The following is a 13,161-nucleotide window of genomic DNA, read 5'->3' as shown; positions in this document are numbered from 1 at the left end:
AGATTATTGGGGGGGGGGGGGGGGGGGGGGGGGGGGTTGTGGGGGGGGGGGGGGGGAAGGAAGCAGCACAATTTTCCACCTTGGAGAGAGCTTTGAAAATAAACAGTCCCTAATTACTCATTATTTGGCTTGAGTACAGTAATTGCTCTTATTAAAAAAAGGCAATACAAAACTGTTGCCATAGTGGCTGACATTTTAAATTACATTTTGAGAATGCTTGATAGCAGCACAGCCTCTGCTTTCTTCTCTCCAAAAAGAAAAGTTTTCCCTCACCCTCTTCCATCCCCAGAGAAATGGAGAGGAAATCAAAAGAGAAGAAATTTGCCTAAATTGTTCAAACAAGCCCTTAACATAAACTAACAGTCACACACACCTAGCATATAAAACATTAGCTGAATTAGGATATCTTGGCTTTTTTTTTTTTTAGAACATCTGGTGGTAGCTACCTACAATAAATTCTCGACCTTGAATAAATGAGATTTTCTTCATTATTGATGATTACAGGACAAAAATAGCACCTCTGGAAAAATGCTACTTTATAACATTTGTGTAGAACTCCAACATGCTCACTCTCACTCACTCACCGTCTTGGGTGGTTTGGAAAGGAAGCAAACCTGAAGTTAGATCAAATCATCATAAAATTGTAAAGTGCTGCTTGGAAGGGGCCCCTGGAAGTCACCTAGTCCAGCCTCCTACTCAGAGCAGGACCGTCACCATCAATAGATCAGGTCAGCTGCAGCTTTATCCAGCCAGGTCTTGTAAAACCCTGAGGATGGAGACCCCATGATCCCTCTGGCCAGCCTGTTTCCATGCTGTACCACACTCCAGGTGAAGAAGAAATTCCTCATGTCCAACCTGAACCTTCCTGAATGTAACTGGTGGATGTTGCCCTTTGTTATGTAGTTTCACTTGCACTCAGCCTTGGCTTATATTCAACTTAGGGCCCACCATAATCCCCAGTTCTTTTTCCGCAGGGCTGCTATTCAGCCGGTCCCTTCCCAGACTATAACCATGCATGGTGGTTTTCTGCTCGAGGTGCAGAAATTTGCACTTCTGTTCACTGAAACTCTTGAGGTTTCTGATACCCAGTCCTCCAGGTTACCAAGGTCCTTCTGGACTAAAGCTCTGCTATTCATCATGCCATCCATTCTCCCGAGTTTAGTGCCCACAAATTTGGATTTTATGTGTCCACAAATGAGGCATTCTGTCTCATCACAGTTTAGTGTAGAAGTCATTTATCATTACAGTGCTTGGTGCATTTCTTCCCTAAAAAATACCCAAGTCTTACTCCTATGATCTTCTCACTTACTACAAAAATAGCGGGGGTCTAATTCTGCTCGATGATGAGGTACCATTAGGTTGCTTCACTAATATTAACTAGTTGATCTGAACATCTTGTCTCAAGAAGGGACCTGATCCAAAACCTTTCCTTGTCATCCTGTAAACAGTAGGTTATCCCTGAAATGATCAACAGGCAACTTGAAACAATTTGAAATTAGTAACAAGCAGAATAAGTCTTAAAGGGTTTCACATATTGAGGAAAAAGTAAATTTCTTTTCCTGCTACAATGGAATAGCTTCCTGCAGCCATCTATCTAACTCTCCTCACTCTTGGTACATCCTGGAGAATGAAAATGGTGCAAGGAGTATTGTGGGATAAGCCAGTTCTCATCTCTGGCCAAGTCTCGGATAGAGACTTGGGAGTTCAATGAAGGTAAGGCTTTTAGTCCTGTTCCCCTCATTTTTGTATTCAGCACATACCCGTTCAACATCTTACAAAAACACGGGCTTAAATTTAGTGTTAACACTCTATTGTAAACAAGAAAGCATAGGTCATTGCAAAGCCACACCAAATGGTCTTTTATATTTCTCTATTTCTGAAGATTTATGCCACCAGTAATTCAATTTAATTTATGCCCACGAACAGACTAAAAAGCTCCAAATAAATTACATTAATATAGTTGCTATGGAGGACATGGCTGGCCTCCACAGGAAGCCAATTAGGCAGCTTAATCCCTTACACTGCACTGACTGCTAACCACTCACAGTTGTGGTTTTCTGATGAAAGTAGTGTTAAATATGGAAACCACAAGCTGTGAAGAAGTGAATCCAGAATAACTGGCACATCCAGCAAAACGTCATCTGCCCCGTGTGAGTGGAGTCTGACAAATCAGTATATCTTGTCCCAGTCAGTGGCTTGTGTCATCTGATTTTTCAAGAAGCTAAGTTCCCGTGATGCTGGGTTAGACACGTGCATGAAACGTGGACAAAGAAACAAGGACAAAATGCCTTCTAGCACCAGCTGGGTATCATCATGTGTCCAAGCTCATGTAAATTCAGATTTCACTTCTATGCAGCAAGCTTAGTTCTTCCTCTCTAGATGAGGTTGGCAGAACTACATGAAGTGGCCAAACTCTATGCTTCTATGTAGCAATATTAACATTAAGGTGTTATTATGGTTCCCTGATTCTTTTTCTCAACAAAGATGTGCTGTCAAAGCAGTTCTTATGAACACCACCTGGCTCGCATCCCCTGCTGACCACATGTCAGTCAATATGTTCTGTCAAAATGCTCCCTCCCCTCTCCATTAATGTCTGCAGCGTGTCAGGGACAGGAGGCAGCTCTACGCTTGCTAAAATTGCAGTCAGGAAGCACAAGGAAGAATGAAAGACAGGAAAACCTGGTCTTCAGTATTTTCTAGTTACACTCTCCTTCCAGATGCATTTAAAATGCGACTTTCATCACTGCATGGTACCTCATAGAGGTCTTCGTTAAGCAACCCACATCAATATCCAGGCTTTCTTTTGTAGCAAGCTCAAAGATGACAATTTTGAACCCATTAACAATGGAGAGATTAAAAAAAAAAAAAAAAGCTTTTAAAATGCCCTGGAGCTACAACTCAGCTACCTAGTATCTCTCTTTTTTCCCCCTCAATTACATGGTTGCATTAAGCACTCAAGTACTTACTGCCCTTACCCTCTCTAACATAAATACTGGGGATTAAAGAAGCACTGTCAGTCGTAGTCCTTTTCTCATGCACATCTGAGATGATACAGTGTTTTTCAGGGCGCAGACCACTTCTCTTTGGGACAGAGACTTGCATACGATACGGGTGCACGTCCTTTCCCTCCTCTCCCACTTGTATGTTCTTGCGGTACCAAAGCCGTATCTCAACAACAAGGGGAGAAAACCCCAAAACTTTTGTTTTTAGCTACCCTTGGTGAGACAAGAGAAATCATGAAAAAGCAAGAAAGTTAACCGGCACTGTAAAATCAGCCAAAAATTATGAGCTTTTTCACATTTCCTCAGCAGCTAATTAAAAAAATTAATGGCTTTCTACTTACACTGAGAAAACTATTTGTTTAGAATCAACACAAACACCACAAGTCTTAACTTGAGTCCCATTTTCATCTTGGCTCTTTCTTTGAATATTTCTGAGAAGCTGAAAAGGCACAATTTACATTAAGAGAAAAGCGCGAAAAAGGTACTTCACTGCACATCGCAGAAGTTAGTTGAAGAATCCATTTATCCACAAATTAGAATGGGAACTAGACAGAAGTGAAGCTGCATTAAAAACAGGGACTCGTCTCATGTAACTGTTGGGGAAACTGCACATACAGAGAGATGTCTTGGGAAGATCTTCTCTCAGAGGGAAGAATGCAGCTACGATACCCAGAGCTGAGGCTGATTTACTTCATGCTAAAAGACTGTTGCGTGCGATACAGCTTTTTTTTTTCTTCTCCCCTTGAAATCTGAATAGCTTGGGATTGCTCAAAAATATACCCTTCGCACTTCATGAGTAACCATGCTTTTCCCCATCAGATAAGTGGCAAAGGTGTTTCTCTGAGAGAGCAGGTGTTTCTTCACTCACCAAGTCCTGAACAATATTTCTCTTACCTGCACACGGACTCACTGCAAAGCCCACTCTCCTTTGGGCTCTGTCAAATATTACATAGAAGCCTTCCATGACTGTAGCACCAATAACTAGAGCATTCGTGGAGGAAGAGATGCCAAATCGGTAGCACTGTAAATTCTCTCCTATTCCAAGGATGGGTTGAATATAAAGCTATTAAAAAAATAAAAAAAAGCCAGAGTGTAAGAAGCAACACCACACAGTACTTAGAAGTTCAGACCTTTTAATTTTTGTATTCAAGCACTCAAACTCCACTGGGAATAGAGAATAAATAGGGGCAAACAGATTTCTGTACATGATTTAAAACTGGTCAAAGATTACATGCAGGTAAGAGGTAAAGCTCTTGGATTCTAAGCTTAAATTTGAACACAGTCAGTCATTATGTGAAGGTCAACAGCAAATTCATAAGAGCCACTTTTCATTGTATTTTCCATAAGAGAAGGATAGCTGAGAAAGAACTTGAGCTATGAACTCAAATTAGAGAATAATTTTATTATTTAAAAAATTATCAGAATGGAATTGATTCAGAGAGCATTCAGTGTCAGCTTCAAGGCTCTAGATTCAAGTCACATTTTATGCCTTGTCTCCTCAGGGAAGATGAAAGATTGCCAAGCTACATGATCAATACGGAAAAAGCTTATCATAAGGCTTTACTACATTTCAAGTTAAAATGTACTTAATAGGTTCATTCTTCCCTTTGCTCCTGACCATCCCCTGAGGTAAAAGACTGTATTAGTAATGTTAGAGGATACTAGCCTGCATTGCAACCTATACTGGGAGAGGAAGCCAGAGAGGAAAAATAAAAGTGGCACATTATATTCTAAAAGCTGGGATGGAATATTAATAAAAGATAAACCAACCAAGTTACAGAAACTGGTGAAGAGATCACATAGGCTCATTGCCAAGACTGTCATACTCAGAAGAAGTGCTCCAACTCAGAATGCCACAAAAAACAAATCGATTTGCTTCCCAAAATAAGAAGATCAAAATGAGCAGCGACATTCTGTATTGACATCTAATGTGGCTAAAGCTCGTGAAAACAAAAAAAAACCCCTTGCCTATTTTTCCTGACAATTTGAAAAAATCATTCCCAACTACATGGACTGCACTCAGAAGGAAACTGTGTTTTTCTTTTTTGGTTTTAGGTTTGACAAGTTTGTTATTTTCCCTATTTAAAATTTGATTTTTAAAATTTCATTTAAAAAGATCTCCCTTGCATGCAATAAGCCAGTTCTCTATTACTGCTAAAAATAGCTCCTATTTTTTCAGAGCATGTGCTTTAGAACAGTAAAAATAAATGCATAACTGAATAAACAAATAAGGTTGAGACCTGTGGTAGGATAGAGATCCGAAACGACCTACTGGAGTTTTCATCCCTCAGGTAAATGGAGAGTTTAGGAAATAAGGACCAGGGTCTTTCAGTTTTATCCCAGCATGCAAGCTGTGAACCAGTCCAGAAACCAGAAGAGAATTCTTGTATCTATTAAAAAAAAAAAAAAAGAAAAAAGAAGTGATACATACAGATTACATACATTTTGATAGATTTTTGTAAATGATCATACCACTATTCGATACTTTTCCCATGGAGAAATTCAAGCATGAATACAAGTCTGACAAAGATCTTTTTCTTTAAGGATCAAAGCAAAAACCCAACACACAAATCGAGGTGTGTCATAACCCATTATGACTTGGAAGAAGGAGGAAGAGGCAAAAGCACGTTTAGCTCTCCCTTCCCTCCCCATTTGTGTCTCATTACTTCCACTTCTGCAATGAACATGTATGACCTCCCTGAGCAATCGGTACTGCAAAGAGGCAAAGCATCAACGGGCTTTTACTACCTCTATCTACCTCTTCTCTGAACAGCTCTGACCAAACGCCAACATTTTGAAGCAGCAGACTTTTTAAAAACACAAACCAAAATACAAACCACATGAATATGTAATGGAGTCATCTCCCTTCCTCACATACCTACAGCTTCTTACTCAACTTTAGGGTTTTGAAGCCAAGGGCTAAGCCAAAATCTCCTGGCATCTAAGGGAATCAAGGTCTGCTACAGTCAATGGAAAGAAACACGTCCCTCTGTCTCTTTTGCTGCCCTGCCACTCACTACCAATACAATTTGACATGCTTTTGAAATAAGGTTGATTAACAGTACTTCTTAATATATCCATGGCACTAACAAAGCAAAAAGCAATCCCCTACAGAGCTTGTTTGCCTAAGACAAACATCTTGTCTAATGGTCATGCTCCCTGAAGCTGATCTGCTGCCAGATCAGAGGAAAAAACTTCCTTATTTGAGTGCATTACTTTGTGCTGGTTCTTATTCCCACGTGAAGCAGCATACAAGGCAGTATATCTTGTTCTGACACTGCACAGCCAAAGCCTCCTGTTTGGGTGAAGAAGAAAGATGGAATCCGGCCTCTCCATTCCCCTCATTTGTATTTATCTGCGATATCGATGATTTTGTAAACATCAGCTCATACATGAGTTATATAGCATTTTACAGGTGCAAATATTCACCCCACCCCACATACCTGCCAATGAAATGTTTGTTAGGGCTGCACAGTATTAGAGACTTAATACTTCCAGGTGCTCATCTCTGTTCTTGGGCCAACAAGTGTACACTCACGTAAACACACAATGAGACTTACCGTCACAAACAGACTGCTTTTACCCCTAACTGTCGATGTACGCTTAAGTACATCTCTTTGGCATGGGACAGGACGCTCTGCCCCTCACAGCTAAGTCCCAGACCAGACCTGCTGAAAAATATAGTTCTCCTCTCTTTCCATTTTCTCTTGGAAAGCAGAGCTTGTGATCTGAGAAAAACTGCGATATAGCACCCAGACTGAACAGAGCAAGTCTATAAAGTGCTCTATTTTAAGTGCCTACTTTCATTTCCCAGAAAGACTGCTTATTACATTGCATTTCTTTGCCTTATTTCTGTACGCTGAAGAAATGCACTGGGGGGGATTTGGCTGTATGATACCTAAAAGGTTATTAAAATAAAGATTTTAGATTTATTTGAGCCTTCCTTTCTTCAAGTTATTAACTTAGCATTATATTAATGCCGTAAGTAGACATGCTGTTCTGACTTCAGCTCAGTGAGGTGTAGTAGCTGCCACCCCTCTGTGGCTCATCTCTGCCCATCTGCCAAAACCACCACCCTTCAGACCTGCCAACATCAAACTGCATCTATAGCTGCTCCCTAAAAGACTTCAGTCCAAATAAGTAAGGTTTAAAAAACAACCTGCACCACTAAAGAGCATAAAGCTCACAGCCTTGGTTTTTAATGGAGCTGAATAAAGGAACACTTCACATGCAGTTATCCCAGCATACCTGAGTGGGCAGTAACATCTTGCTGGGACACTCATAACGAGCTGCTAGGAGCAGGAACTTGTTAACCTAGTTCACCTGTGGTCAGAGAAGTATGTCTGACTACAGCAGATGATTTTATGTTTCAGTGGTACATAGCCTGCCAGAAGCACAGAGCGCTAAGAGTATGGTTGTGATGCCATGGTGCAATTGCTGAAAATACCCATTTTCCTGACATTGCTCCTACACAGCTGGAATCTGATCCTTACCTCTTGTAACTAATTTCTTATTTAATAGACTATCTCCTTTGTTTAGAGCTGTGAAAGTAATTTTTGGTGTGTGTGGAGGGAAAGGGGTACAGCAGCGAGGTCCTCGAGATTAAAAAGAAATCCTAAAAGAAAAGAGTTAGTTTATGCATTTTTAATAGGAAGAACAAAAACCATTAAGCAGAGTGAGTGAGTGGTTCCCCTCCAATACCTTATCGATCAGTTGACTATTTACTTGTCACGTGGAAGGCCCTAGTTCAAATGTCCTGACCAACATCAGAGAGGAGTGTGGACCGCTGTGACCCACTTCACAGGAGGATGCCCTATCCTCAAGGTGCCATTATAAGAGCTCTGGGTAGGCTTCTTTCAATTCCACCCCCATCAGCTGAAATTGTTCCAGTCGATATAAGTGCTTTGCAAAGAGAAGAACTTTTCAACCAGGGAAGCTGAGCTACATAAGATAACTGGTACATTTATTTCAGACACTGGACACCTGCAGGCAGTGAAGTGAAGAACACTTCATGCCAAATCTCTGCTCTCAATCAGGTAGGAAAAGGATCTCAATCTTGAATTATCAGCATACAGGCAAATACTCTGTCTTTTGGGCAGCCGGCCAATAGTCCGGTTACTGTGTTTCCGGTGATTTGCAATGACTACAGTGGGCTGATTGTGAATCCATGACAAAAATATCAAAATTGTTCACATTGAAATATCTGGGATTTATTCTTCATCTTTAACCTTCTTGGTGCTGTTCATTGTATTCAACCAAAATCTATGAATCATTTTTATTAACCAGAAAATGCTGCTTCAGTTACTCTACACACAGAGAAATCCACCATCCCCATGCCCTACTTCTAAAGCCCACTCTATTTCCAAAGAAAGATGCTTTTGAACATAAATAATTCAATAATGAAAGTCAAAAGCAGCTTTATTGATACGAATAATCCTAATGAATGGCATCCATTCTATACAACAATAAGCATTATACTTGGAAAGGAACTGCTTGCAGTAGCAGGTTCTTCTACATTATAAACACTCCGTTTTGAATGAAAGGACTGATTTTTGCACCCTTAATACTTTGAATCAGAGCAACAGGAATTATGTCCATGTTGCTGAAATGCTTAGAACAAAGTATTCCATCTCTGCACTATTTCTGATGCATTTCCATACACACACTTCTTGTCTGTACTTGGACCCCCCCTTTTCCCTCCTCCCTTTCCCTTTTCCCCTCTTCCTTTCCCTTTTCCATTTCCATCAAAGACTATCAGTCATTTCTCACTTATTAACAGGAGTAGACCAGGAAAGATTCTGCTCTCTTCAGGTTAAAACCCTATGACTTACAAGGTAGCTAGCAAAGATGACACTCCTTTCAAGGATCATATGATCATTTAATAGGAATTTAACATTTTGAGCAGATTTAATGACATTAGCTTACCAGGGACGTGTGAGCTATTGCTTGCACAACAGCACTGAAGACTTTCTGGGGCAGACGGAGGAGCGTGGTCCCACTGTCTACTATCGCTTTATCAGCATTATACTAGGGAGGGGGGGGAAAAAAAAGGAGAGACGTTACACACTGTAGTTCATGTAATGCAGATTCCACTGTTTCATAACAATAACAAAGCTGTTCCTTTTTGGTAGCTGTCTTCCCAAACCTGCATGTCGTACCTATCAGCAGCTCGCTCTAGTTGATAGCTTGAGTTCAAATGAAGTCTGAGAGCCAAAGCTAGATATGGTCAGCCTAGACACAAGAGTGAGTTTATCTGCACCACAAGAAATTACTGCCTGTCACCACAGCTGTTGCAAATGGCCAAGCCACTGTAAAAAGAAGTAAAGCCCGGCCCCTCTCAGAGGCGTGAGCTAATCCACATGGGAGGTAAATCCCATATGCTTTGGGCAAAAGCACTCTCATGGTCAGTGCAGACAGATGCTAAGCACGCTGATGTAGCTTACATGTATGTCCAAGCTCTGGATCAAGGTCTCTGCTATCATGAAAACAACTCACTCTCGTTTAAACACAATACAGCAGCCTACTTTTAATGACTGGCATATCTAATTTAAGAATAGTCAGGGAACATTAGGCCTCATTACATGTCATGTTCGGTACTGGCTCAAGAGCACAAATGCCAAATGCCACACCTTTCTCTCTCGACTGCTGAAAATCACTAACACACAGACAAAAACAAGTACAAAGAAACTTGAAATTTCAATCTTGCTGCCTCAAAATCTGCACTAAAAAAACTAAGTGAACATTTCTCTTCATTATTAAAACCCCAATCCTCAGATTAAGAAATTTCAACAAACCAGATACAGTAAACAAAGAATAAACATTTTAAAAGGTACATCTTTTTTCATGAACTCCTTAAAAACTATGATTAATTGTGTGTGCGTGTGGGGAAGGCAAGTAGCACTGGCAGCTGTTTGCATTGACTACTTTTGTTACCAGCTTAGGCAGCAGGATCAATATAACTGAACAGTGACATGTTTATGGCATAATCATAAGACACAAGGTAATATATAGCATAAGCTTTTTAGGAGGAGGTCAAACAGCAAGTGAATTTAAAATACATTGGTTTAGATGTTATCAAGTCACATGGAATATCTTTAATGCAGTGACAAAAATAAAACCCACCAAAAAGTAAAAAAGTAACTCTGACTTAAGTTATTTTCTTTTTGAAAGAAGAGATGCTATAGGCTGCCAAGCAGAGCTGAAAGAAAAGCAAACAGGAAACCATTTATTACGCACTCAGAAATACTTCTGAAGAGTGGAGAGAAGTATCAAGGCATTGTAGAGTCCATTTTAACAGATTTGTACCACAAATACACAATCGCCGGCATCCTGGAGAGCCACCCTTGGAAAAAAAGTAGGTAGGAGGCACAGCCAAGAGGGTCAATCACTAACATAACCCTGCAAAACGCCTGGAGTAGCAGGATCACTCAGCCGGGGACTAAGCACCTGGATTTTCATGCTGTGTACGGTGTACTTGCAGCGGGCAGTAACTTCTTGCCTTCTTAGTTTTCCCGCTTAATATTTAACAGTGCACCCTATGCAGTGTGCACTGCTGGCAGCTCAGTACTTCTCTCAGCCCGGGTCTGCCAGGCTCAAGGCCACAGCTGCAGTGTAACCCTGGACAGATTCCCAGCATTGAAGCGAGGAGACTACTTTTCCCTTCCAAGGAAAGGAGTAGTCTCTGGTTACGGTTACAAAAAATGTTCCATTTCCTAGAAAACGACTAAGAGGAGAGAGGGCACACAGTTCATCATCCTATACAGTGAATTATGCGTCCTCTGCAAGCCCCTAACTAGCCAAACTTTAATCATACTAGCTCTATTTTACTGTTCTTCCTCTACATTTTTGCGGGAAGATATCCTTTTATCAAGAAAGGAATGATGCCTTCTGTAACAGTGACTAGCATACTATGCTAATACGTACAATGTGAAAGCAAACCCTGGCTCAGAAAAGAGCGACAATAACAGGAAACTTTCATAACACTGCTAGGTTTTTAAGTGAGTTGTTTTCTGGAAACAGCACGTATTAAACCGTTACTACAGGGGCTTCTCTTCAAAAACATGTTGACTGTTTTTTAAGGCAAGAAAGAAAAGCAAACACATTATTTTAGAGGACCAGGAGTTTTGCTTTCCTACCAGTATAATAGAAAGAGGCATTTAAATAGACCTTGCTTTGCTTATTAAGTTGAAAGACGATATGACTCATTTTAAATATTTTATATGGCAATATGATTTCCACATTTTGTACAGAAATATAATATTTATACACATGTAAAATTTTTATAATGAGTTTCACTTAATTTGTATGAACTATAAAAACTTTAGAATTATCAGGTCCCAATGATTTCCAACTAAGAGGACAAGCATAAGATAAAATTAAGATGTCTAAGGAAAACAGGGCATGAAAATTATAGAACTAAAATCAAAACATGAATAGCAACAAGCAACAGTAAGAAACAATTGAAATACACACATACACACATATCCTCCAGAAAAAAATGAAACAGCTTTGGAATAAAAACCTGCAACAACACAGTCTCATTAGACTGATCCAGAGATAGAACAACATTATTCCTAATAAAAACAGAAAACATCCATCAGGAATAATAACTGGCAAGGCTGAAGCGAGCAAAAGTGGATTACAAAAATAAAAAAAAAGAGGCGGCATAGGATGAGATACTTTGGGAAGCATCCCAGGATGACACCTGCCCACTGCCATAGTGAATTACATGCTTAAAATCTTCCCTTTTCTTTCTTTGACCAGAATTGCTTTAAAACCCTTTGGTTTGATTTTACCGTGTAACAGAAAACCATAAACCGTAGTTGTTTAAAGACGGTTACTCCTTGAATCAATGCGTCATCTTCAGTGTTTAGAGACCTTCGTTACAACTGAAACTAGTCAAGAGGCTGAGCCCTTCCAAACCACAGCAGCCTTATTTTCAGTGGACTGTTCACTTGACAATTGTAGCTTAGTCCCCAATTTACTGAAAATACTGTCAATGACTTCAAAGTCCTCTTTGAAGCAATTTTAGCATGCTTGATGTACACGCTGCATTTCACACAGCTCGTTCGTTTCTTTTCAAACTTACCGTGCAGCCTTAATTCTCTGAGGAGACTGCAATATGCATCTGCTTGCAAAGACAAAACTGATCAATGAAGTGTTTTTCTTAACCAAACCTGTGTTTTATATAGACAGAAACACATTATTGCAAATACCTCTCTGCAGTCCAATTCGAGGTTCTGTCCCCCGACCTCCAGTTTGAGAATTTCAACCTGGTAATACCACTCCTCTTTGATCGGTGTGTACCAAATATCACCCTTGTACAGACTTGGCTCAATTCCACCCAGAACCTAAGGGAAAGGAGAAAGGAATTCACATGCTTTAAAATCCCAGATGTTTAGTTTTGGGGCAAGAAAAAAAGGGGAGTATTTAATTGTGATACACAGGGCATCAAAATTTTAATTTAGCACTATTTGTAAGGATTCACCGATTTTGTGTTATTGACAAGTTCTTTGTCAATAATAAAGCAGTACAAAACATCTAGACATTAAATAGATCATGGTTCAGTCAAACAGAATTCCCATATTGGGCCAAATTACCAGCATCTTCATCTACAAGCTCACACTGATTCTCTTATGAAAGCTCCACTATTTAAAATTGAAACAATATCTTCAGTGGTTTAATCTAGGCAATGTATAAAAATGGGACAGAATATTAAACTTGCACATCATAAATGCACTTTACCAGATCAGAAAACCCTTAATACTGCTTAAGAACATTTATTTTTCCTTACACACATCCAAAATGGAATATGACCATCCCATTGTTGCTATCACTATTAGCTTCCATCAAGACTTACGTTGAAGCTGACTGGGAGCATCCTAGACCATCAGATTTTGAACTGAACTAACATAAGTGAGTTCTCTCTTGGGCTTCATCTATCTCAAGTGTGTTAACATTTACAGCAAAATAACTATTTGTGATCAACTCCTGTGCTGATATGCTTATTTCAGCATAATTCAGGAACAGTCATTCCAACTCATGATCCAAATAAAGGCCAATTCTTGGTCCCACTAAAACTGATGGAAAGACTTCCCAGAGTAACAACAAGGGGAGATCTGGTCTTCAGATTATTTCCTTTGGTATGTTGTCTACAAAA

At 39.9% G+C, this 13,161-nt stretch overlaps 1 protein-coding gene across 1 annotated transcript in view; it reads right to left on the bottom strand.

The window, feature by feature from the left end:
• Nucleotides 1–13,161, bottom strand: part of BACE2 (beta-site APP-cleaving enzyme 2) — a 26,771-nt gene that overhangs the window by 2,702 nt on the left and 10,908 nt on the right. Inside the window, exons 5-8 of the mRNA XM_009283091.1 lie at nt 12,218–12,352; nt 8,928–9,029; nt 5,243–5,392; nt 3,897–4,065 (exon numbers count right to left, since the gene is read on the bottom strand). Coding sequence (XP_009281366.1) covers nt 3,897–4,065; nt 5,243–5,392; nt 8,928–9,029; nt 12,218–12,352 — 556 coding nt within the window. The remainder of the gene's footprint in view (nt 1–3,896; nt 4,066–5,242; nt 5,393–8,927; nt 9,030–12,217; nt 12,353–13,161) is intronic.

This window comes from Aptenodytes forsteri, unplaced genomic scaffold (genome assembly GCF_000699145.1).
Source record: "Aptenodytes forsteri isolate BGI_AS27 unplaced genomic scaffold, ASM69914v1 Scaffold2, whole genome shotgun sequence".
Taxonomy (NCBI): domain Eukaryota; kingdom Metazoa; phylum Chordata; class Aves; order Sphenisciformes; family Spheniscidae; genus Aptenodytes; species Aptenodytes forsteri.
Note: the sequence above shows the minus strand (reverse complement) of the source record. Positions and strands in the feature narration are given on the sequence as shown.